The sequence below is a fragment of the Trichomycterus rosablanca genome, chromosome 25, assembly GCF_030014385.1.
Source record: "Trichomycterus rosablanca isolate fTriRos1 chromosome 25, fTriRos1.hap1, whole genome shotgun sequence".
Classification (NCBI taxonomy): domain Eukaryota; kingdom Metazoa; phylum Chordata; class Actinopteri; order Siluriformes; family Trichomycteridae; genus Trichomycterus; species Trichomycterus rosablanca.
Genome location: NC_086012.1, coordinates 3,551,476 through 3,576,330, shown reverse-complemented (window position 1 = coordinate 3,576,330; position 24,855 = coordinate 3,551,476). Strand labels below are relative to the sequence as shown.

Genomic DNA, 24,855 nt, shown 5'->3' with positions numbered 1-24,855 from the left:
GATCCATTAGCCTCACTTGCAATATTCCATTATGTTATAAAGCCATTATCCCAGCTATCGATCCCACACAGCAATCGTGTTCCTGACTACACAGCAAACTGCAGCTGTGATCTCTGCATTCTTCTGTATCAGCAGGGCCATTAAGTGATAAACATTCGGACGATGTGTTTAATGGGAATCACTGGGCTTGCGTCCACTGGTCCCGTGTACAGAACAATGCTGATGCTTTCCGCATAATTGTGAATTTGCCGTGGTCGGCAGGAACTAGTTGTTATTCACTTTAACCCTATGAAGGTACTACGATTGTGTTTGTTCTGATTCCGTAATACAAACTAAGTGGTAGAAAATAAAACTGATAAAAGAGACTGTCTCTTGTTTATTGATATTTTTCCTCGCTGGTCAAGGAAAGCTGCAGACTAGCACCCGTTACATCAGACATGTGTGCAGTCGTCAGCTGCTTCTTTACACCAGTAAGCGGTGGATTATTACAGAGCAGTGTGCCACAGCATGAAGGGTCACAATATACCTTATGTGTATCCTCCACCACTAATGCTCTAATGCTGGAGCCGTAACCACCTATCTGACCTCCCCCTCCCCCAGACATGGTTAACTGTGTCTGTTCGAGCACTCAGGCACTACATGGTGGTGATCTAGTGCCTAGTGTATTAGCTTAGTGCACTACCCAAATGCCCACATACTGCATCTGTATGACTGACTGTATAATTATATGAATAAGCATGACATATACTGTATATGATCAGCTGATTCATTCAATAACTGCTCAAGTCCAAGTCAGGAACACAAGTGGACCTAGCACCAATCCATGATAGATCGTCCTGCCCCTAATTAATAACATGTAAGCATTACAATTTGCACTACTCACGCTGCAGTACGAGTCTTTACTTTTAACCAATCCATAAATTAATGTAAACTATGAGCTGTGTGAATCCTAGACAATCTCAGATGCTCCAGAAATTCCTTCCTGTGTGTGAATTAATCATTACATTCACATGATGCAACAAGCTGAAATCACTCAGGTTAAAATAGCACTCATCAATCTGTGTTTATCACTCACATCAATGTTTCATTACTGAGCTTTTAATGCAGTGCAGTGCACAATCACACCCGCCGCATGCAATACGCAGCAATATATTTAGAGCATATTGGAAACGCACCTCAAGTTTCAGTCTTCACACAGCCATCTCTGCAAGCTATGTTCAGATGTACAGCTGCTCTACAGATGCTCTTCAAAGAAAGGAATGTTAGATCTGATCATGATGTAGGATCTGTTCTGAAAAGAGTTTTTCACTATACCAAATGTGGCTAATCAATACCAATACCAGAGGAATTTCATGAGGAACATTCACAGGACCATCTGATACTTGGTTTTCAGACTTTAAACTCCAAAGGAACCAGAAGCATAATCACAAACAATGTCTAGTTTTATTAGTTTAAGAAAATGAGTTCAGAAAATTAAAAGAAATATGATATACTAATGGAACTTGAGTAAGAACCAATTAAAATACATTAGTAATTCATGGCTAAATTAAATTTTAATCGAATGGAGTTAATTCAAATAAAATCCACCATTATTTAAAAAAAACCAAATTGCTACACATTTTACATTTTAATTTTCAACCCCAGTTCTATTGAACCAGTAAACAAACCCTGGTTCAGAACCAGCTGTGTTCCCCCAGAATAATCCGTTTCTGGCTGCACCATTAGGACCAGTGAGAGTGCCAGCCTCAGCTTTACTGATTTACAGCTACAGGGTGAAAAAAACGCGCTCTCGTAAATCTCATATCGCTCCAAATCAATGACCTCTGCCAGGCATTCCAATTCACACACACACACTCACAAACAGAAACTAATCAGCAGACCAGGGTCATATGTCAGCACTACTGAGACTGGTTAGTTGGTAAAGCGAGTATGGGGAGAGCACTCGTGTGGAATACAAACAAGGTCGGGTCTGCCAGGTCTGTTGTTTGGGTGTACTGGGAAAAATGTAAACTTGACTGTGTACCTTGTACTGCAGTGGGCCACAACCCTGGTTCAAGGAAGATACGCATCAAGAATGACAATATCACATAATAAAAGCCTTTCTTTTTTTCTATTTATTTATGCATCTTATTCCTTTTTCTACCAATTTAGTGTGGTCAATTTGCCTCCCGCTGCTGTGGATCCCTGACTGCATTCGAGGAGGGTGTATTTGCTGCTCACGTGCCCTTGAACGTGTGCACAGTCTTAGCGAACCCCTTCTTTATGCCTAACCAGGCTTTGAAGGGTTTGAAGACCCCATCCACTTAGTCCGGTCATTTCCCCTACCCAGCAGACACAGTGTCTGCTGCAGGCACTGCCAATTCATGATGGCATGATGTGCATGTCCACAGCGATAACTCTATTCATCAACATCTTCCTCACAATACGGAGTAAACACAGCATCCCACTCACATCCCACCGTCACTCAGCTGGAGAAGTGAGCTGGCTTTGGCAGTCTGCCCTCTTACTGAAGGCATTTCTGCAGGATCCACTGTTGCCACCAAGGAGACATGGCAATTTCTAACCACAAACACACACTGACAGACAGAAGCACAGGCGCACGCATACACAAACACACTTACACATATGCTTGTGTGATACTATGGTTCAGAGAGGCAACCTGACCTGTATCTCACCTCATAAACAATAGAAGCAAAATTCTACCCAGTAACCATTTAATGCTCAAGGCTATGAAGCAAAAGTTCATATGTCGCTTTCATGACACTGAAATTCTTCATAAAACACGTGCCCGACTCCGAACACACTACAGCTAGTTTAAAAACAAAGACTTTCCGGAAGCCGTGCCCTTCTACACTGTTAGAGCACTGTCATAGTGACGATTACAAAACTCGCCCCGACATCAAACCAGACCCTTCTGTGAAAGCCAGTTCTGTAAAAGATAAAAAGAGCCAATGTTAAATAAAAGAGTCACCTAGTGAATCCAGGTCATGCTGAACAGACCGGCTGTGTTTAGAGAAGAAGAACCCAAACAGTCAGACACTGAGTGTTCTTTACAACAGTAAATGCCACCGAACTGAAAAGGGAAACGAAATGGAGTCAGACTTGAATGGTGGGAACGTTTACAGGTTTTGTTTTGAAATTCTCCTACTGGATCTTGAATCTAGGCCGAGTGATCGCTGGCCCTGTGATTGCTAAGAGGTGGTAAAGATTTTTTTTAAAGAAAGTCTACAGGGAAGATGATGAATATTAAATAGTCAAGCTTTCCCAGCATGTTAGCTGATAAATTTAGACTCGATTCCTAACACACACACACACACACACACACCCCACACACACACCCACCCCACACACACACCCCCACCCCACACACACACCCACCCCACACACACACCCACCCCACAAACACACCCCACACACAAATACCAGGGCTTTAAAATAACAGTGTCTGCCGAGGCTAGTCAACAATCTAAATAAACCCTACAGAGGAGTGTTTATACTGTATTATGAGATATATATTATATATGAGATATAAGCTTAAATGCTGGATGATACAGTATGACCTAAAATGTTACTACAATATATTTCAGCAGATTATTCTATTTTATTAAAATTTTTATGTATTAAAAAGTGTATTTAAAATTTTTTAAATAATACGTTTTGATTTAAAGAGCCAAAAGAACAAAAAATCTAATTCTGCAAGATTATGATTTAATTTATTAGGAATTATAACTATGTAAATAAAATACTAGAAAAAGAAAAGCATATGTAAGACATAAGGTGAAAGTGTACCTATAATGACTATTATTCAAACCTTTTTTAAATTAAGAACTAGTTTCACCCTAGTTTAAGGAGTTAAGGAGTTTTTTGCTTTGGTACTAGATCACCTTTTTTTTTTTACTATTTTATTTCTGCATTTTCTCCCATTTTCTCCCAACTTAGCATTGGCAATTTGTCTTCCGCTGCTGGGGCATCCTTAATTGCAGTCGAGGTGGGTATATTTCTGCTTACACCTCCTCCGACCCGTGAGCAGCCCTTAGCGGAACCCTTTTTCACCCATGCACTCTGCACAGGCGCTTCTCTATCTGCTAATCAGGGTCCTTACACAGCGTTTGAAGACCCCACCCACATAGTCCAGTCATCCCACCCTAGCAGAACCATGTCTGCTGCAGGCACTGCCGGTTATGCCAGCTAGATGGCGTTCAGCCGACCGGTGCCAACGCCGAGTTTTAAACCGAGGACTGTTTGTCAAAAATCTATTAAGTAAAAATGATTGAGATCAAAAACATGTTTGGATATGATCTACTATAATATAATTATGGTAAGTTTAGATCACTAATATTTTTGTATTAAATATTATTGTATTTTTAGTAAAGTAACTGTAGAATAATTCAAATTGTGAAATTCTGTAGAAACACTAAACACTTAATTAAGCAATTCTGTCCTTACAGTCTCAAAACATAAATACATTTTATTCATTTATCAATAAAAATCAAATAAATACAAATAAAAACTTTACATTTGTCTTGGGAATTTAAGTTTTTATAATTATTTTAAACCTGTACTTTCAGGTTTCAGGTGAAAAATGTTTAGTGTCTTTTGCCTGAGCAATAAACTGTTGTAAGACCCCCTCAGGGAAATTCGCAATCCTGTCTGCCTTAAAAATGCTAATCTCTGGTATGTACACTTCAAACAATCCAGCTCATTTGCAGGAATAATAAAACAAAAATACTCATAAATGTCTATGGTTTCTGTTATGTAGCTGTGTGTGTGTGTGTGTGGATTGATAATTACGGGTTGCTAAATTCAGATGTTTACGGGTGGAACTGAGTACAGCAAAACAGCTTAGTCAAGGAAGTTGGCGGTTTGAAAGCACAGCAAAGTCAACATGGTCCAGCGCTGTAATTATAAAGAAATCATTTAGCGCTCTGTGTACAGTGGCACACGCTGACCTTTATACAAAACCCTCTCTGTGCATGTCGAATGTGATGTGCCAACAGAACGCAACAAAAATTAGTAATGATGAACTAAATGTGCAGAGCGCATTTGTGTCAGCGTTTATCTTCGGTAGGGACATTTGTACTGTTTATGTTTCACTAATGTTTCTCTTGCATACTCATTTCCGCCCTATTTTCTTATTGTAGGCATAGCCAACTCCCAAATGCGTTTCGACCTCAAGCACGACACCCATGCTGTCACTTCTGAAAGACTGAGATGTATTTTGATTGGTATTTTGGAAAGTAAAAGGTCACATGATACACATGATTAACCGAGTTATTGACATATAGCAAGACAAGGGGAGAAATTACTCCCAACTTAATCATTTTTAATTCCTATTACAATTTCTCTGCCACTTGTATCATAGAGAGCTGTACCAAGGATCACGCAATGCCAACCACATGGCAGGAGTCGCCCCAGGACCTTCTTGCTGCCATTGTGCCACATGTAGTGGAAATAATAAGAAACCCTAATGTATCTACTCTGCTTCAGATGGACAGTTGGCAAGGCTGGTAGCACCACTAGACCACAAGTGCTGGGTTACTATATTAGGCTGCTCTGGCCACCTGATCAGCTGTGATTCATTGCTGATGAATAAAGCGTTAGTGGTAAAGTGGCTGTCACACAATGACATAATTTATGAGGTCCTGTTTCACCATGTCTGGGTGGGTTTTCCCTTTGGGTTTATCCACCTCCCCAAAACATGAGGCGAATTGGCTATTGTGAATATGTGCAAGACTGTGAATGCGTGTCACCCTGCAGTGGACTGGCGCCCATTCCGGGATGTTCCCAGCTAAAACCGGACCCATCATGACTAAGATAAAGCAGTTAAAATAAAAATGAACAAGTGATGAGTTCATCAGTGATCTGCACTTTACACTGCATGAATAGTAAGAAGAAACTGCGAGTACATTCTTGAAGCATATAATTCTTTGATGCCCACAGAGCTACAAACTGAGAACAGAAAGGCTGTTTTTATCCACCACACAACAGATGTAATTGTGTGATGTTTTTCTTCATCTTGCTAACACTTCAGAGTGCTTTCTGATGTGATCTGCTGTGTTTTGAAGACAGACGAGTCTTTTTTTCTCCTCGAGTCTTGAGAGCTATGCAATCATCCAATTTCCCAAAAGGAAATAAAAGCAGGCATATTGCTAATATTATTTATGGGTTAGAAATAGGAGTGCACTGAAATCTGCAATGTTTATGTTTGTTTTGCAGTGCCCTAACCACATTTTGCAAGTGGAAGTGGTTTAGAGTTCCCTTAATTGATGGTCTAAACAAATATGGTCCAAACACGGTCTCTGTACACACAAACAACACCAACACCAAGAAAAGTGGGTGGGACACGGCAACATAGTTCCTGAGGTTCTGGGTTTGAACCTTGCTTCAAATGACTGACTGTACAGAGATTTCTTTCCCACCTTCCAAAAACATGCAAATGTTAGACAGCAAATGTGAGCATGATGATGATGACCCTAGTCCAGGGTTGCAAATGTTTCTAGATGTTTCCAGGTACCGGACCCACTGCGTTCTTGTCTAGTATGTAGGGGTAAGTGAAAATGATTTACCGGGAATCAAGTGAGAACCAACAGACTAAAAAATGAGGATCAAGCCAAGGTCAATCTACCCGGATCAGCCCACTGCTGTGCCTTTTCAGTGGCTCCCTGTAGCTGCTCAGATTTGATTTAAATCAATAATGCTTGCCAACAAAGCCAAAACAAAACAAATCAAACCCTCGATCCACAATCTGGTTCACAGTAAGTCACCCCTCAAGACTCAAGGAAGAAAGCACCCAGGTGGAGAGATTTTTTTTTTTTTAGGATTTTAACGTCATGTTTTACACACTTTGGTTACATTCATGACAGGATAGATAATGACAGGACAATTTTGTCTCTACAATCACCTCACTTGCATGTCTTTGGACTGTGGTTAAATCCCAACCCATAAAGGACCCACATCGCTCCACCTGGGGATTGAACCCAGGACCTTCTTGCTGTGAGGTGATAGTGCTACCCACCGAGCCACCATGCTGCCCAGATGAATTTTTGTTGTTTGACCAAAGAGTTTAAGCTTAAGACCCACTTCTTTACTAAGCATTTAAATGGAAACTAAACTTGCCCTACCATGATGCCTAATTTGAATAAAAATAACCTTATTATTATTATTCTTATAAACAGGGTTAATCTGTGAAACCTGTGTTCTTAGATTCTCGTCTATTTGTGCGAGTGTAAGATAATATCCCCTGAAGGAAGCACATCTGCAAGTAACAGAATGCTGTAAATGTATATTTACGGGTGAGCTTGTAACGTGGTGACCATGTCATGACTGAACCTGCAAAACCAGAATGAATTCCTGAATTACAAATTAGCTAAAGCTGAAATGCTAACTCGCTAACTGAACACAATCAACAGAATTCCCTCTTTCTTACCCACTTTGTGTTGCAAAACAACACAACACAACAGACAAGTTTTTTGAGGGGCGAGGTTCTGGAGTAGAGCGCGCCCAAACGACTTTAGATCTGACTGAAAGTGTATAAAGGAGGAACAATAAAAGAAGTAAGCCGATACAGAAGCACTCAGCACTCAGAAAACCATTAGCCCACAGGTCAGAGCAAGCTTGTTCTCTCATCCTGAAGACTGTGGAACTAATCAATTGGGTACGAGGTGTCATATTTAGCATAGATTCTAATGCCACATGCATGACAGCACCTGCATGAACCCCACCCACCCAAAATATTTTCCCACATTTGTCAAGTGAACAACTTCAAAGATAAACTTCAACAATTGATGTTTCTTTCTTTTCAAGGAAATGTGGACTGTACTAGAAGTCAGGTATGTTCCAGGAAACCAACACAGTTACAGTTTCTTTAAAAACTGTAAGTGGAAGCATATTGATACTGATAAATTAAAAACATAATAATAAGTGTTTGAGGACATACAACCAAAATGAGTTTATGGACATATCAAATGATGGGTGTGCTGTGTGTATACCTTGATCAGCCATAACATTAAAACCTCCTCCTTGTTTCTACACTCACTGTCCATTTTATCAGCTCCACTTACCATATAGGAGCACTTTGTAGTTCTACAGTTACTGACTGTAGTCCATCTGTTTCTCTCCATGCTTTGTTAGCCCCCTTTCATGCTGTTCTTCAATGGTCAGGACCCCCACAGGACCACCACATAGCAGGTATTATTTAGGTGGTGGATCATTCTCAGCACTGCCATGACTTACTTCTTACTTTCGAAACCTTTGACCTAAATACAAACTCAAGTATGATGTACCGTATTTTGTTACTGCTCAGCCTTGTTCATTTCACAATGCCAATAGTAATAGCTCAAAGGTTAAAATAATCATCACTATTTCCTGTGTGTCTTCCTTCACTATTATAATTGATAGTCTCAGAGGCATTCGGTTTGTACCTCTGAATCAGGGCACGAACAGGACGGATCGCAGACACAGCAGTCACTAATTACAATTGGATTCCATTCCCTGTCTGCTAGAACAATAAGCAAGTCACACAAACAACATAATTTATATGCAAATGAAACACTTCCTGCTGCCACAGAGGCCAAAATGTGGCATCACACAGCTTGTCAGTTACAATGAAGTTACTATAACCAGACCCACCAGGTTTTCACTTTGCATATTTAACCAAGCTTTGCGATATTTGCAGGGCTCTTGATGATGTGTGCTAAATGTGTAAATTGATCTGAAATGCATTTAATAATTTTACAGTAAGGAAAAACAAGTATTTAACCACCTTTTTACCTTGGGTGCATATATTTACTTCAAACTAATACACATACATTCTTTTGAATGTCCAAGTTTGACAAATATGTTTAAAATACTAATTAACAGGTGAAGTATTCAATGTATACAAAAAAATCCTAGACAATTAAAGCTACAGCTAAACGAATGAAGATTGCAATCATGCTAAAGGAGCTCCCTACAGTTCTCACTGTAAACAACACTGAGAAAGACTATCGAACTAAAGCAAACACTCATTATCCTTGTCGGTACAACAAACATAATTTAACAACCACAAACAAAAATGCTCTTCCTATTCAAAGACGCCAATTGTCTCCTAGCTTCTGGCCACTGATGGCTTTTGGCACTACTGCAGGTCAAACGCAGGAGCTCTGGATAATAATGTTTCATTACTGTAAATGGTTTAAGAGCAAATATTTTACTGTTGTTGAACATGCCTGGACTCAAAATTAAACAATGATGCAAAAAGCCATTGCAAATGTAATAAGAAGCTGCTTCAAAATTAGGTGCATTCATCCAAATTCTCATTTGATTAGAAGATTTTGATGATTTGGTTTACAGGCTGTGAAATCATTGGATTTTAACCCAGCTGAACATCTATGGGACGTTTTAGACATATATGTTAGGTAGCCCTCTGTACCACAATTATCAAACAACTATTAAAAAATGTTACTTAAAAATGGTGTTTCTCCATCCAAACGACTTCCAGGAAACAGACGACTCATCAAACCAGAGTGTTGTTTCTAGTTCCAGCAGCACCAGTGAAATTTATATTATTAAAACAAACATGGAGCACACACACACACACACACACACACACACTCCTTATTTGCTACTGCTCAGCACAGCTCAAATCCACACCATTGGCCATGACTGGAGAAAAAATTCTGAGAAGTGCACTGCCACAGACTTCACTCCTGCACCGATCGCCCCCTCCAACAGAAAGCTTCAGCACCGCGAATTAAACCCTACCTACGTAAATAAGAGCCTATCCAGTGAAAGCTAAACTGCTAACCAACAAAAATAGTTGCAGCTGCCAGACCTGATCCTCTTCCCCCTCAACAACACTGAAGGAATCTGAGGAATGACTATCTCAGGTAGAGCTACAGTATTTATCAAACTGAGAAGTGTGTGTCCAAAAATGTACATTAAGTTTGCTGGTTGACATATTATTGCAAGGTAATTTGCAAGTATGTTTGATATGACGTTCTAGATAAAGAGCTGTTGACAAAGGGACTAGTCATAAGCGTGCAAGAACCTGGTAGTCTATATGGTCAGAGCCCACATTTTGGACACCCAGTTTCAAAACAGCAAGGTTTTGAAGTGTGTCTGTGGAAATTAGATTGGTGTGGTCAGGCACCACTGTTGGACTGGTTCTCAATAGACATTCCAATTTGTCCCTAAGATGTTAAATGGGCTTGAAGTCAGGGCTCTGTGCAAACCCATTACACCACATGTCCTTATGTACCTCTCTTTGATTACAGGGCAATAGTCATGATGGAACAGGAAAGATCTTTCCCCAAACTTATGCTACAAAGTTAGCAACATATAATTGTAACTTATCATTGTAGGAACTGGTGGCCACACAAGGTGTATCAAAATGCCACATCGACATCGTAAGTATACAATTACCAAGGGCAGTTGTAGCCTAGTGGTTAAAGTGTTGAACTAGTAATTAAAAGGTCGCTGGTTCAGGCCCCACCACTGCCAGAGTGCCACTGTTGGGCCCTTGAGCAAGGCCCTTATTCCTCAATTGCTTAGACAATGTACTGTCACAGTACTGTAAGTCGCTTTGGATTTTAGTATTTATTCATTCATTCATTCATTTATTAAAAATAGTATTCATTAAACAGATTGGGAAGATTTCACGCTACAAGAAGCATCGTGCTGGAGGTGAAAAAAAATCAGAGGCAAAATTATTAAACCACTCAAATAAATATAAGCTGCAGAGCCAAAGCAAACATCATCTGATGACTGATGATACCAAGCAAAGAATAACCAGCAGTCAATTAAAAGGAACTGGAAGACAAATTAAAACCAGCAGGAACAACAGTTACATACAACACCACACAGCTAAAAGGGAAGCACAAACTGTGCAGCTACAATTTGCACACGCAAAACTAGAACTCTGAAAATGCATAAACCAACTTTCTGTAATGGAGAACAGAGGATTATGCAAATGATCTGAACTCAGGAGCACGAAACCTCATGATATGGGTCTGCTTATCTGCAAACAATACTGGGCTGGGAAATGACACATAATTAAAGTAAACCACAAAACATAATCTGGCCTTTAGAAGAAGGTGGCGGTTTTTGCATTGTCTAGAGTCTAGATAATCTCCTTAAATTGTATGAAGAATGTTGTAATCACAAGTCCATTAGAGGAACCCTTCTTTCTCTATTCTGAATAACCAAATGTATATGTAGATTTATTTTGCCTCCTTGGTTTCCCCACATAGAGGATTGTTGTATACATGAGGTGGACAAAATAACCAAAACCTGCAGGACTAATCCTGGTCCATAAAATAGCTCACTTCTAGAATACTGCAATACAAGTCATGTATGGTTTGTGGTGAATGGATCGAGCATCTCCAAGAAGAAGAGAAGTCTTTTCAGGAATGAAAAACATGCAAATCAGTTTTGCAATCTACACTGGTGTTCTGATTAACGTCTGATCATAGAGGCCATCAACACATTCCAGAACAATTTTAGCGGTATGTGAGGCGGCATAACTGTCTTGGATTGATGCAAGCTTGCACCATGGACCTATTTGCCATTAAATGTTGGCCATAGCATAAAAGATTGCAGAAAAGATTGTTGGCTTTCTTTACAAATAAATATGTCCAGGAAAATTTGTTGACTCATCAAAGAAAATATATTTATTTATTTTTCTAATGTCCAGTGTTTGTCACTCTCTTATAATGTGTGCAAAACATCCTTGACAGTAAGATACGCCCACTGTTTTTTATTTTCTGATGCTGTTTGTGCATATTTAATATGCACCTGCAGACTGGACTCCTGGACAGTGTTTTGCCCCATGAAACTCTGTTAGTTGCTTCGTGGTGCAAAGTGCTTCTTATTAGTGTTTGTTAGGCTGTTTGCCCACTCTACTGTTTTTATTTTCTGATGCTGTTTGTCCATATTTAACATGCACCTGCAGACTGGACTCCTGGACAATGTTTTGCCCCATGAAACTCTGTTAGTTGCTTCGTCTTGCAAAGTGCTTGTCATTAGTGTTTATTTGGCTGTTTGCCCACCCTACTGTTTTTATTTTCTGATGCTGTTTGTCCATATTTAACATGCACCTGCAGACTGGACTCCTGGACAGTGTTTTGCCTCATGAAACTCTGTTAGTTGCTTCGTGGTGCAAAGTGCTTCTTATTAGTGTTTATTAGGCTGCCATGTATGAACACTCATATCACGGAGAGTACTTGGTGTAAGTGAACAAGCCCATCTACCACCTACCTCTCCACCATGCCCATCGAAAACCCCGAAGATGGACGGGTGGCTGCGGTTGACGGAGTCGGTGAGCACGGAGAAGCGGTCCTCCATGTGGTCTCTCCGGCCCTGGATGGCGTACACGGCGGCGCCGGCGCTCTTCAGCTCCCAGCTTTTGGAGATCTCAGCCTCGGCTAGGTCCAGGCCGAAGCGATCGTGCTGCATGATCTCGGCCACTTTGCCCTTCACCATCTTCACGGCATCGCGGCTCGACTTGACGATGGTTTTCACCTCGTCCGTGTGGAAGAAGTAGCTCCATAACGCCAGGCTCAGACACAGCAGGAACAGCGTCTCCGGTCTCAGCAAGAAATAGCGCATGATCCGGCCCAACAGAGACAGCAGGGTCATCGTATCTCCTAGCATTTATCCACGATCGCACACGATTTCGGACCACAGACCTGCCGGTTCACGTCAAGCCCCCGGTTTCTCAGTCCATTTTTATCAATCGTGCAGGGAGGCCGAAACTATCTAAAGAAAGAGACGCGCGGTGCGGTGCGGTGCGGTGCGGTTCAGTCCAGCAGGAGGAACGCGTCCTGCGCGCATCGGCGCCGGTAACCACCGCAGTCAGGCGCTATCATTTAAACAGAAATCCGCAATCAAGCGATCCTTCCTTCTCTCATATCAGATCTTAAGAAGAAAGATCCTAAACACGCACATGCAAACACTTTCATACACGTTCAATTTCCCCAAATACACAGCAGGACACCTTGCTGTCAGAAAATAACACTCAGCCGTCACACCAGCACCACTCCACTTCTCCAAAAACGTGGGCTGCTTATCCCAGCCAATCACAAACCACAAGGGCGTGTTTTTATTACAGGGGTGGAGATTTCAATAGTGGGGTTTACGTTTTGGGACATGTTTAAATTGTCCTACTACACACTTCCATACTGCAAAGTGTCCAACCTAGTACAGTATGTACTGCATATTTCCACAATGTAACCAAGTGTATGCTGCACAATGCATACTTCTAAACTGAGTGCCATAGTATATACTACATACTGCACAATTTCCCACTGTATAGTGTCCTAGAATATAGTGCATAATGCATGCTTTCATACTGCATAGTGCTCTAGTATATACTGCATACTATATTATACTACTATATGCTTTAGTAATTACTGCTTACTTTTTTGTTGCATAGTTTCCTAGTACATTCTACATAATGCATGGCTCCCTAATGCACAGGGTACTTCATGGGTGTGGCAAGCCCAGGTGGAGTTGGGAAAGCAAGGAACACTTGCCCAATACTTGTTTGGTCAGATAGAGCAGGTTTTGGATGTAAAAACAAGTAGTTTAAGTTAAATAATTGAAGTAAATCTAGGCTTTTGGTTTAGATTGTTGATGCACCTTTACTGTGCAGTTCTGACCATGCACTCTATCTTCCAAACACATACCTAATCCATTTTTAATTTTATTTAACGAGTAACTATTTGTTAAGGAAGTGTTTTATTTAAACAGGAGAATAATTAGAAACGGTTGTGCTTATTAACAAGGTTGAGGCAACTAACAACTTGGTTCCAAAGCTACAAAAGTCAGGAGATGTTGACACACCTAACTAAAATGCAGATAGAAGCAGATTAGATTAAACAGCTGTGTAAATAAACTTTGGCTGTAAACTACTACTACTACAACATAAAATAAGCTAAAAAAAAAAAAGTTGCACTTGGCTACATTGCATTGCTTTAAATCAACAACACTTTTACAAGAAGTTGAACTGCATAGTGTCCCAGTATGTACTGCAAACACTATACTACCTCCATAGTGGTGTAAATACTTGACCCCACACCTTTTAATTCACTGTGTTATGGCACATTAGTTACACAAAAGTTTTAACATAAAATCATTTAGTTAATAAGCAAATATCCAACAGATACAGAACTTTTGTTAAAAAAGTAATTACCCCCAAGTTTACTTTTATTTAACTAATAAATTAATTCACATAATTAGATTGTTAAGCCACAAACAAAGTCAGGTTAAATCTCATTCATCACTAATATACATTTCAATTCATTATTTTTGACATAACTACAAACAGGCTTTTCTATGGTTCATTTAATGACCATTATGCTTTTTTAAGTTAAGTTTGTTAAATGATTTTTGTACACTCTCAGTAGTATACAGAATAAACAAAATAAATAGCAAATGAAACTTTATTGGTAACACATACTGTAAATATAAACACATTTATTAAATTAAATTTAATGCCTGCAACACAAAACAGTTAGGAAAGAGGCAAAATAAGATTGAAAAGCTGATATAACATTTAAGTTACACCATATTGTGTATATAGGTTTTTTAACCATATACCGTACCTAATATTGTAAAAAGGAATCTAGAGAAATCTATGCAGTACAAGGCCGTAAGCCACTGTTCAATATTAGAATCCTCAGATGGTGTTGCTATATGGGCTATGAAGGACTTCTGAACACCATTGTCACTTAACACAGTACATCACATCAAGAAATGCAACCTGAACGTTTTAACGCAAAGAGAAAGCTATTCGAAATTCTGTACAGGAATGCAAAATGTTTGTTATCTAATAGGCTATTTTGCAAATATAATTAAAATGACTAATTTATGACATTTTAATTAAAATATAAACTTGTATTTTTAAAGGTCCAACTGTTCGGTGCTTTAACATGACATGTCAGATACGTCATACGCATGGTATACTTTTCCCTACCCGTTTTCCGTAAGTACCGCCTTTACTCCAGGATTGGTCATTAGTTGCTTCACTCTCGCAAAACTGCCAGTCTATTGGATACTAAACCTGACGTATTTACTATCAGCCAATCATAGAGCAGAACGGAGATTCATGAATACGGGTGGGAAAATGGAATGCTCTGCACCTCCTGGACACGCAGTGTGAGGAGACATGTGCACTAACATCGTGGAACTGAACTGAATTGAACTGTCTGTCTGTGTGGAAATATCATTAATGGATGGCGATCTCGTTAATACAAGCTGAATCTTTAATATAATCCAGACTTTTGTTGTCGGTTCAGGAACAGAAGACTGATCATAAAGTGAGTTTAATGCAATATAGTGTCTTGCGTTTTAGCTAACATGCTAACTTAGCTAACCTAGTATTAGCACTTAGCTGTGACAGTTTGACGTTTTTACAGGTTTATTCATATAATAATGCAAGCAGATCAAAAGCAAAACTTGATTTATTTGACAAGATATTAATGTGCTCATATGTCAACCTGTTAATGTATAGTTTTTTACACTAGTATTCCATAAGCAGTATAACATTCTTTATTCCTTTTATAGGAGATAAGATAAAAAAGACATTTTTTTTTCAAATCTACATGTATCATTATCATTGGCACTCCTTTAGTTCGTATTTTGTTTAGCTTTCCTATGACAAGATAAAATATTTCTATCAGATACACGGGAAGAGATGTAAGACCATTACTTTTTGTTTTGTTGTGGTACCGTCACGTTGTTAAAATCCTAACAGACATCAGTACATGGGTAGGCATTGGAAGATTGAAAGTTTTTAAATACTTTGCTTTGCACATACAGAAATAGGGTAAAATTTATGGAAATAATAGCGTAAACTATACATACGTAAAGTACGGACGCACTTTGCGCATCCTACGCGAATGAAACGGAGCATGCGCAGTGAATTACAATAATACATACCCAAGGAAACCGAGAACTTATGGGTGACCATTTCACTTAGGTGAACTTTAAAACCCAACATATGAATAGGAATATATGTCACTTGTCAACAGAAAAAGCTAAATGTGGGATCAGGGATTTACAAACACATCGCACCACAGGGACAGTGCAAGGGGATGAATGTGCAGTTGCTCTTGTATGAATAATAATAATAATAACTGTGGTTTGTCTATAGAAATGGAGTACATGCAAAACCCAGCAACGAGCAGCCAAGGCAACATGTAAGTATCTTCTGTCATTCTTTTAAAATTTTTTTTTGTTTTTCCATAAGCTAATAAAATCCAGCTTACAAAATGATATGACACACACAAACATCCCTTTCTCCTTTCTCTACAGCCTTTGCTGCACATGTGGTATCCCTATTCCCCCGAATCCCGCCAACATGTGTGTGTCCTGCCTCAGGACCCAGGTGGACATCTCAGAAGGAATCCCGAAGCAAGTGACCATATATTTCTGCAAGCAGTGCGAACGGTACTGACAATCTTCATTGTATTTAATGTGGTTTAGAGACATGAAGAATGTATTTTGGTTACTTTAGATATTTCCAACACTTGTTCCAACAGGTACCTGCAGCCTCCTGGAACCTGGGTGCAGTGTGCTTTGGAGTCGCGGGAGCTGCTGGCTCTCTGCCTGAAGAAACTCAAGAGCTCAATGGCCAAGGTGAAAGCCTTTTAGTCATCCTGGTCATTTTTAATATTTAGACATAACTGAGTTCATTCAGCTGACTTCCTGGTAGAATCTTAACATTTCTACTAGTAAACAATTCATGACTACGTTCTGTGTTACTAAACCACGTTCCTTGTTCTGGATAGGTGCGGCTCATAGACGCGGGCTTCTTATGGACAGAGCCTCACTCTAAAAGGATCAAGCTGAAGGTTACCATTCAAAAAGAGGTGATTAAACTGCCTTTTAAAAAGAATTCAGTAAAAATCTGAAATCTGTGTTCATCGGACCAGTCCAGTCACGTATCTCTTATTCTTTAGGTAATGAATGGGGCGATCCTGCAGCAGGTGTTTGTGGTAGATTTTGTCGTCCAGTCGCAGATGTGTGATGATTGCCATCGTGTAGAAGCCAAGGATTACTGGAAGGGCGTGGTGCAGGTCAGACAGAAGGTAAGCCCCAGTCATGTGCATCTGAATGCAAAAGTTTGCAAACATAGTAATGGTGTGGGATCAGTTACACCACCCATGCCAACTCCTGTCAACTGTCGAATATGTGTACATATACACAATATGGGTCTGTCTAAAAACCTAGTGATCACTTTACATAGACTCATTTTATGTCCTCATACGCTCCCGAGAAGAAGGCATGTCTAAATTCTTAGCTAGATTAGTTAAAATGCTCCTACTACTTATTTCGAAGCGATAGTCTGAATGAATAACGAGGGAGCGTCCGATTTACAGTACACGGAGGGAGATGGCGTGCTAGCAGGTTGTGCTGTCTCAGCTCATTGATTTGAATAGCCTGAGGCTAACTGTGTTAGCTTAGTAAGCGTCTAAATCATTTTAGTGCATCTAATTAATCTGCCTTATAAGTTCACTGTCTTATTAGAATCCTTTTTACTTAGGCAGCTGCCCAGGTAGGCAGTAGGCAGCAAGGCAGCTCACTAGGTTTTCGGACAGACCCCATATGTTGACGTACTGCCCATGTCTACATCTAATGCTGCTTCTTTGTTTACTGTAGACGGTTCACAAGAAGACATTTTATTACCTGGAACAGCTGATTCTGAAGCACCGGGTGCACCAGAACACACTTCGCATCAAGGAAATCCATGGTATGTCCTCTCTTCCTAAAATGGCAATACTCCCTAAGGCAAGTAATAGATAGAAATCAAGCCTTCCTTGGTGTGATGGTTATTTTTTTGACAAAAGATTGAAAATAATTATAATTAAATGATCACACCATAGCACCCAAGTCTCAAGTTGGATTGGCATTTCAGCACAGTGGAAAAAAAAAACCCCACTGATAATTAAGGCCCGATGCTGGAGCTCAGTTCACGGCTGTTAAAATAGATTTGAAGGAATGCTTGACATGTGGTGACCATATTAGACATCCCTTCATCTGGCCCATTTAGGAAAGAATGCACAGTATGCTGGTGGATTTCAGACAGTTTGGATGATTTCTTTCTGTTTTTAGGTTTAAGTCTTAATTCTGTCATTTGTACAAATGTTATCAGCAATTGTACATTGAAATGTGTGTTGGGAAGCTTGGGAACTCTACAAATATGCAAACATAAGAGCAAAGGAGAGAATAGAGAGGATACAATGGGGGATAAGGTATTAATAATAGAAGGAAAAATAAAATAAAAGAGCTTATACAGCGGTACCTTGAAACTCGATGTCAGTCGGTTCTGGGACTGCTGTTGAGTTTAAAAGACGTTGAGTTTTAAGGTATTTTTTCCCCATAAGGATGTGTGGAAAACCTGTTAATGTGCTCCATGGTCCCGTGGAACTGCATAAATTTTAGGCATATGTAAAATAATAGGGTTGTTTTTGACACTTATACACTGGAAATATATACTATAAAACACAAATAAAAAGCTGATTCTTACAATTTCTCAGAACCTCGAGCTGTAACACAAGTTTAAAAGTGAAACAGTGAGGAAAATCCAGATAAACACAGATACACGTGGCGCTTTCAGAGTAACTTTGACGGTTATTCCACACAAATGCAGATTCGTCTCATATTCGCACTTTGATGACGTTTTACCGCACAGCTCAAGGCGAGCGCTGAACAAAGCGACTGTTCATTGTTAATTTGAAATGAAATATATACAGTTTTCAAAAAACAAACTAAACATGTTGAGTTTAAGGGCACAAATTTGTTGATGAAGGGTGTTGAGTTTCAAAGATTTTGAGTTTAGGGGTGTTGAGTTACAAGGTACAATTGTATATAAATATATGTGTGTGTACATTGGCAAGATTTAAAACAGCCGTTTGTGTGACGGTTTCTATGTATAATACTACAGGAGAGGTTCTAGTCCAAACTGTAGTTGAAAGTCATATTATAATGATATTGCACATGCCCAGTGTGAGTCTCTCTTATGTGTTCTCATCTCTCTCTTCGTATTCTAGAGGGTATTGATTTCTACTATGGCACCAAGCAGCATGCCCAAAAGATGGTGGATTTCTTACAGTGCACGGTGCCCTGCAGGTATGAAGCTTGGACAGCTTGGACACAACCTCAAAAAAGTGTCAAATGCAGCCTATAAAAACTGACCTGCCAGTTTGAGGGCGCTCGGCACCCCAGCATCCGAATCGTGTGCTTTCTTTTGAAGTGTTGGTTTTGGAAATTCATTTGAAATTCATTCTTTTATTGTATTGTTGATCAGAAATAAGCTAATGAATTTGTTCCATTTCTGTCTTGAAGATCAAAGGCCTCGCAGCGTCTGATCTCCCATGACGTGCATTCAAACTCCTACAACTACAAAAGCACCTTCTCTGTGGAGATCGTGCCAATCTGTAAGGTATGAACTGGACCACAGCCACAGCTTTCTCCATGAAATCTTGTGTACAGATCAGTCATTTTGGTAGGTGGTTGGATGGAAATTCACTTAGCTTTGACCCTGGTGAGCTCCATATGGCCAAAAGTATGTGGTCACCTGACCAAGAGCTTGTTAAACATCCCATTCCAAAACCATGGCCATTAGATTAAATTGTCTCCTCCCATCTCCACTCTACTGGAAAAGCTTCATATAAGATTTAAGGTGTGTCTGTGCCATTTTATTTTATCCCAACAGTGTTCAGTTGGCTTGAGGGCGAGGCTTTGTGTAGTCTATTGTAGTTTCTTTGCACCTAACTTGCAGGAATCTTGCATTGTGCATGTTTGCACTGTCATTCTTGAACGGAAAGGGCTTTCCACAAACCCTGAAGTATATAATTAACTTTTATTGAAGGATTTTCCTGTTTTGGCTTTGCAGCCTGACTCTCCCAACAAGGGTCACATTCAACTGTGTGTGTGTGAGAGACTAACATTCTTCCCCCAACACTGATGAAGCCGATGGTCATATCTTTATCACACTATGCAACTCGGCGTTTGCTCGGCAATCAAAACTCGGCTCTCGATCGCTAAGTGTGAACTATCCAACAACTCGATCCGACCGGCTCGCCGAGCGCTCGGCGACCGGATCGAGTTTTCTAGCATGTCAGATATCTGATCCAATAGGTATTGGTATCGGTATCGGTACTGGCAAGTACAAAAATACATGTACTTGTACTTGTACTCGGTTGGGAAAAAATGGTATTGATGCAACCCTAGTTTAAACTATTGTCTTTTAAATACTAATTGCAATATGTAGCTCTAACTGTATACATTTTGATGAACAGATGAATAATTAAATGTGTGTTGTGATTTATCTTTCAGGACAACGTAGTGTGTCTGTCTCCTCGTCTGGCGCAGAGCATGGGAAACATGGGTCAGGTGTGTGTGTGCATCCAGGTGACCAGCACTGTGCACCTCATCGACCCAAGAACGCTGCAGAGTGAGTAATGATTCTTTTACACTGACCAGTGGTCAGTACATACAAAATAGTCATGCTTAACAGTAGTTAAGTCTCTGTTGCAGTGATGAACCCCCATCTGGCCTTCCCTAGCTTAGACACAGCTAACAGTGTCTTAAGGAAATCTTTTGGTGACTCTGATGTCTTGCACAGAGCTCTGTTTTCAGTCCCACTGAGTGGCTTTGCATGGAATTGGAACATTGATCATCAGTGAGGGCACAAATCCCCTCATACACACTTTAAAATATTAGGAAATGCTTAATCAGAAGATCAGAGATTAGTGAAGCTGGTCTTTGAATGGAAAGTTCAACCAGCTCATGGTGTCCACATACTTTTGCCTATGTTTTTTTAGACTTTGAGGATAATTATTTTACATTTGAGACCTTTAGTTTCCTGTTTACTTCAAGTAATATAAACTGAATCGTTCATTCTGCTCTGCAACCCAAATGTTTGAAAGATCTGGAAGTCTTTGTTTAGACAGATAGTCAGATCTGACTAATAGAGAAGTTCTATTTAAAGTATGTACTGATGAAAAAAAGTGGAAAGAAATCCGGCTAGCATTAAGGATCTTTCTTAAGCGCCCAGTACAGGCTGAACTAGGATTTGTACTTCAACCTTCTTTAGAATGGTTCCTGTGTATACTAGTATGATAGCTGGTGTATTTAAAGGCCATTGTGCATATTGTCTGCAAACGAATGTCTGAAAAATTAACACTTCACTTTGTTGCAATGTGTGTCTTTGCAGTTGCTGAAATAGATGCCAACACGTACTGGCGCTACCCATTTAACAGCCTCCTTAGTCCACGCCAGCTGGAGGAGTTTATAGTCATGGACATTGACATTATCAGGGACCAGCGGTTAGGAGCAGGAGCTGGTTTGAGATCCAGTCGGGTAAGCTGTAACAAAGATAATAAGATTTTCCAGTGATTGAAAAACTCCTTAGGTTGAGTGGATGAGGTTAAAAGAAAAGATAATAATTAATTGTGCTGACATGGTGAAACAGAGTCAGTCACTTTTGATTACATTTGCTGTTCTTTTTTTGGTCAAAACTTAATTAGCAGCAGCTTTCAGACAGATCAAGCATAGCTGGCATTTTTTTTCTTGTAAAAAGCAGAATCAATACCATTCCGAATATAAATGCGAAGCAGTCAGCCAAATTGCCGACTCTCACTCCTTAATGGTTTTGTCTCAGCAAATTGTAATGTATGCAAAGCCAGCTTTTAATATCCCATTTCATTTGAGGTTTATAAAGCGTTTAGGATGGCGTTTAGTCAGCATGTGAGTGATTAACGGAGCTTGTGTGCATTCTTGCAGCACACCTTGGCTGAAGTGTGGGTTCAGAAGACCAGCGAGATGGACACCAGTCAGCAGTATCATTGCCGCACCCACCTGGGCCACCTACTCAACATTGGAGATCTGGTGATGGGGTATGAGCCAAAAACATACCATTAATAACTATAAGTATTATAAAATTAACAGAATAAGGTGTTTGGGTGGTATAGTAATAGTGTAGTGCTGTTGGCCAGAGTTTAATGGAAGGATGGTGGTCAGTAATTGAGCTGACCGGTCGCTGATAGAGCTTTAGTGTTGAAGGGCCCAAACTTGTGATGCAGGGCCCAAACTCTAGTGTAAAAACACTGATTTCTGCCATGAATGTCATAGATATGACAACATGGCATTATAAAAACAAACTAACAAACAGGGCCCGAACTTTGGAACTCCTTACCACTGCACCTTCAGTCACCACAGCTACAGACCCACATTATTCTTCCTGCTTTTCCTGCTAAGTAATTTTAATTTGCTTATGTTTTGTTTTATGACTATATTTTCCCTTTAAATGCCAAAACGTTATATGGAGAATCCAATGACTGGGACAAGCCCAAGTGAAAATAATAATAATAAAAAAAAGTCGTCAGACCCGTCAGAAAAACCTAAAGTACCTAAGCCCTGTTAAGTTGATTTTAAAGTATCCCGCCCAACTTTGTGACAAGCCTCAACAAAGACGAGGCTGCTGGAAATTCTTACTCCTCACTCCCTTATTTACCAGACAGTTTTAAGCCTCCTACTGTTCTGAAGCAGAGTAAGTTCCAGTTTTCCAGTTAATATTGGGCGGCTCCATGAAAATCTTCTGACTGATAATAAACCAAGCCTTATTGTTGAATGTCTTTACTGAGTCACAATAGTAATGTAACAGTGTACCAGGTGTGGTTAGATGGCAGATTATCTTCTTTGATTTAAAGCATGACACGTTTTCATTTATAAACAAAGAGACCTGCTTCTTTTATTTTTTAGAAAGATCAGCAATTCTAGTCCTAAATCATTTTGTTTTTACTTTACACCACTGACATTAATAAAGCTTTTTTTAGTCACTTCGTTACATGGCATTATGGTTGACATTTCTGCATTTCAGCTATGACTTTGCCAATGCAAACATCAACGATGCGTTTCTGAACAAGATGAATCCACACCATGTTCCTGATGTGGTAAGAATGTGTTAACACTGTAAATCTGCCCTTGTCTGCTTTCTGAATTTGAGCTTTTTTGCTCTCTAGTGATGTACCACAGTACCAAATGTGTTATTTATACCAGAAACAGTGCTGAGCAGTATATCTTGAACTTTTATTTAACTGAGAACAATACAAATGTTCTGGGCAACTTTTGAATTTAAATTTGATGCCCACAGGGAAAACCAACATCTTTATGAATCTTTACAAATCTTTTAAAGCAGAGGCATATATTGGGTTTGAGTTTACTTGCACGACATCAACATTTAGTATTCTCAATTTCCATTTAATAATATTAAAAAGTGTAATAAGTAGATAACACAGTGGTAAATATGCCACTGTCCCAGCTTTTTATGCATATGTTGACTTACAGTACTGTGACAGTATACAGTCTAAGCAATTAAGGGTTAAGGGCCTTGCTCAAGGGCCCAACAGTGGCGAGACTTGAACCGGCAACCTTCTGATTACTGGACCAGTACCTTAACCACTAGGCTACAACTGCCCTAAATGTATTACAAAGGTATTTACTGGACGCTTTTATCCAAAGCGACTTACAAATACAACTGAATACAGTTTGAGCAATTGAGGGTTAAGGGACTTGCTCAAGGGCCCAACAGTGGCAGTTTGGTGGTGGTGAGGCTTGAACCAGCAACCTTTTTATTACTAGTCCACTACCTTAACCACTGAGCTACCGCCAGTGCACACATTCTTGGTTTTAATGCAATGCATTTTCAAAATTGTCCCAGCTTTTTTGGAAAATGTTTGTGTATTTTTGGCCAGGTTCTAATTAAGAAGAGCTATGACCGGGTAAAGAGAATGAAGCGCAGGAACTGGAAACTAAAGACCCTGAATAGAGACAGAGAGGGCATGGACACGGATGATGAGAGGTAAGTATTTTTATGACACATTAACACGATGGATTTAAAACCCATATGATCAAAATTAAAAATTTATTTGAAATTTTCTAACACATGCTTTGCGATTAAATATATTTATCGACTAATTGTGAATGTCATTACAGGCAATACCAGGACTTCTTGGAGGACCTTGAGGAAGATGAAGGGTTGAGGAAGAACATCAACATCTTCCGAGGTAAGGATCTGATATCTACGTTTCTGAAACCCTGTGATGTATCGCAGTTTGCAGTGTACTCATCTCGACTCTGCATTTTCAGATGCCTCTAAGGTTCCTGTGGAGAGTGACACGGATGACGAGAGTGCTCCGAGGATCTCTCTGGCGGAAATGATGGAGGACCTGAGTCTTAATGATGCTACCGGAGGAAAAGGAGCGGACATGATGACTGATTAGACTTTCATATGACACACAAAGCTCAGAGAGATAACTACCTGTGATTATGGTTTGGGTGGTTATTTAGTGGGTTTTTGTCTTAGCCCTGAGGAATCCCAGAAAGGCTCGATTATTAATCTTTGTCAAACAGGATTTGAGCTTGAAAGCTAACATTTTACCTTCAGGGAGGTATTTGATTGTCCATAGGTATCAACTCAAATAAGAATGCTTCAACTATGTTTGTATGAAAATATAATAATGAAATGTTGTATTTACTCAAGTGCCAGCATATTCTAGTTAACGGGGTACCAGCTGAAGTGGCTAGTACATGGTATTGTGATGGAAAGTGCATCCACTCAACCAATAAACTGGTCCTGGTTAACTCATGTCTCGTTTGTGTATTTTAACATTAACAGTAATATAACGTTTTGAGTGCTTTAAAAATTATTCAGAGCAGTCTATTTTTATTTTATTGTGTTTCAGAGGTATGTTTTCCTCAGTTGATCTATAGCAGTGTGCTTTATGTCCAGTTCAAAGAAAGATTACAGTAAGAGTTTAGAATTTATGTGTACACCTTATACTCATTTCCTTATTTAAACTGTTTATAGGC

The 24,855-nt window shown here is 39.7% G+C and overlaps 2 protein-coding genes across 2 annotated transcripts in view; one reads left to right on the top strand and one right to left on the bottom strand.

Moving 5' to 3' along the window:
- ppm1lb (protein phosphatase, Mg2+/Mn2+ dependent, 1Lb) overlaps positions 1-12,875 on the bottom strand; it is a 38,862-nt gene extending 25,987 nt beyond the window's left edge. Inside the window, exon 1 of the mRNA XM_062987494.1 lies at positions 12,235-12,875. Coding sequence (XP_062843564.1) covers positions 12,235-12,630 — 396 coding nt within the window. The 5' untranslated portion in view covers positions 12,631-12,875. The remainder of the gene's footprint in view (positions 1-12,234) is intronic.
- Positions 12,876-15,134: 2,259 nt separating this feature from the next.
- Positions 15,135-24,627, top strand: nmd3 (NMD3 ribosome export adaptor). Its single transcript, XM_062987940.1, has 16 exons — positions 15,135-15,296; positions 16,133-16,178; positions 16,294-16,428; positions 16,521-16,617; positions 16,770-16,850; positions 16,941-17,069; positions 17,641-17,731; positions 19,032-19,110; positions 19,327-19,423; positions 20,320-20,437; positions 21,200-21,345; positions 21,769-21,881; positions 22,865-22,937; positions 23,739-23,845; positions 23,980-24,050; positions 24,133-24,627. The coding sequence occupies exons 2-16, from the start codon at positions 16,135-16,137 to the stop codon at positions 24,264-24,266; spliced, it is 1,515 nt and encodes a 504-aa protein (XP_062844010.1). The 5' UTR covers positions 15,135-15,296; positions 16,133-16,134; the 3' UTR covers positions 24,267-24,627.
- The last annotated feature ends 228 nt before the right edge of the window (positions 24,628-24,855 follow it).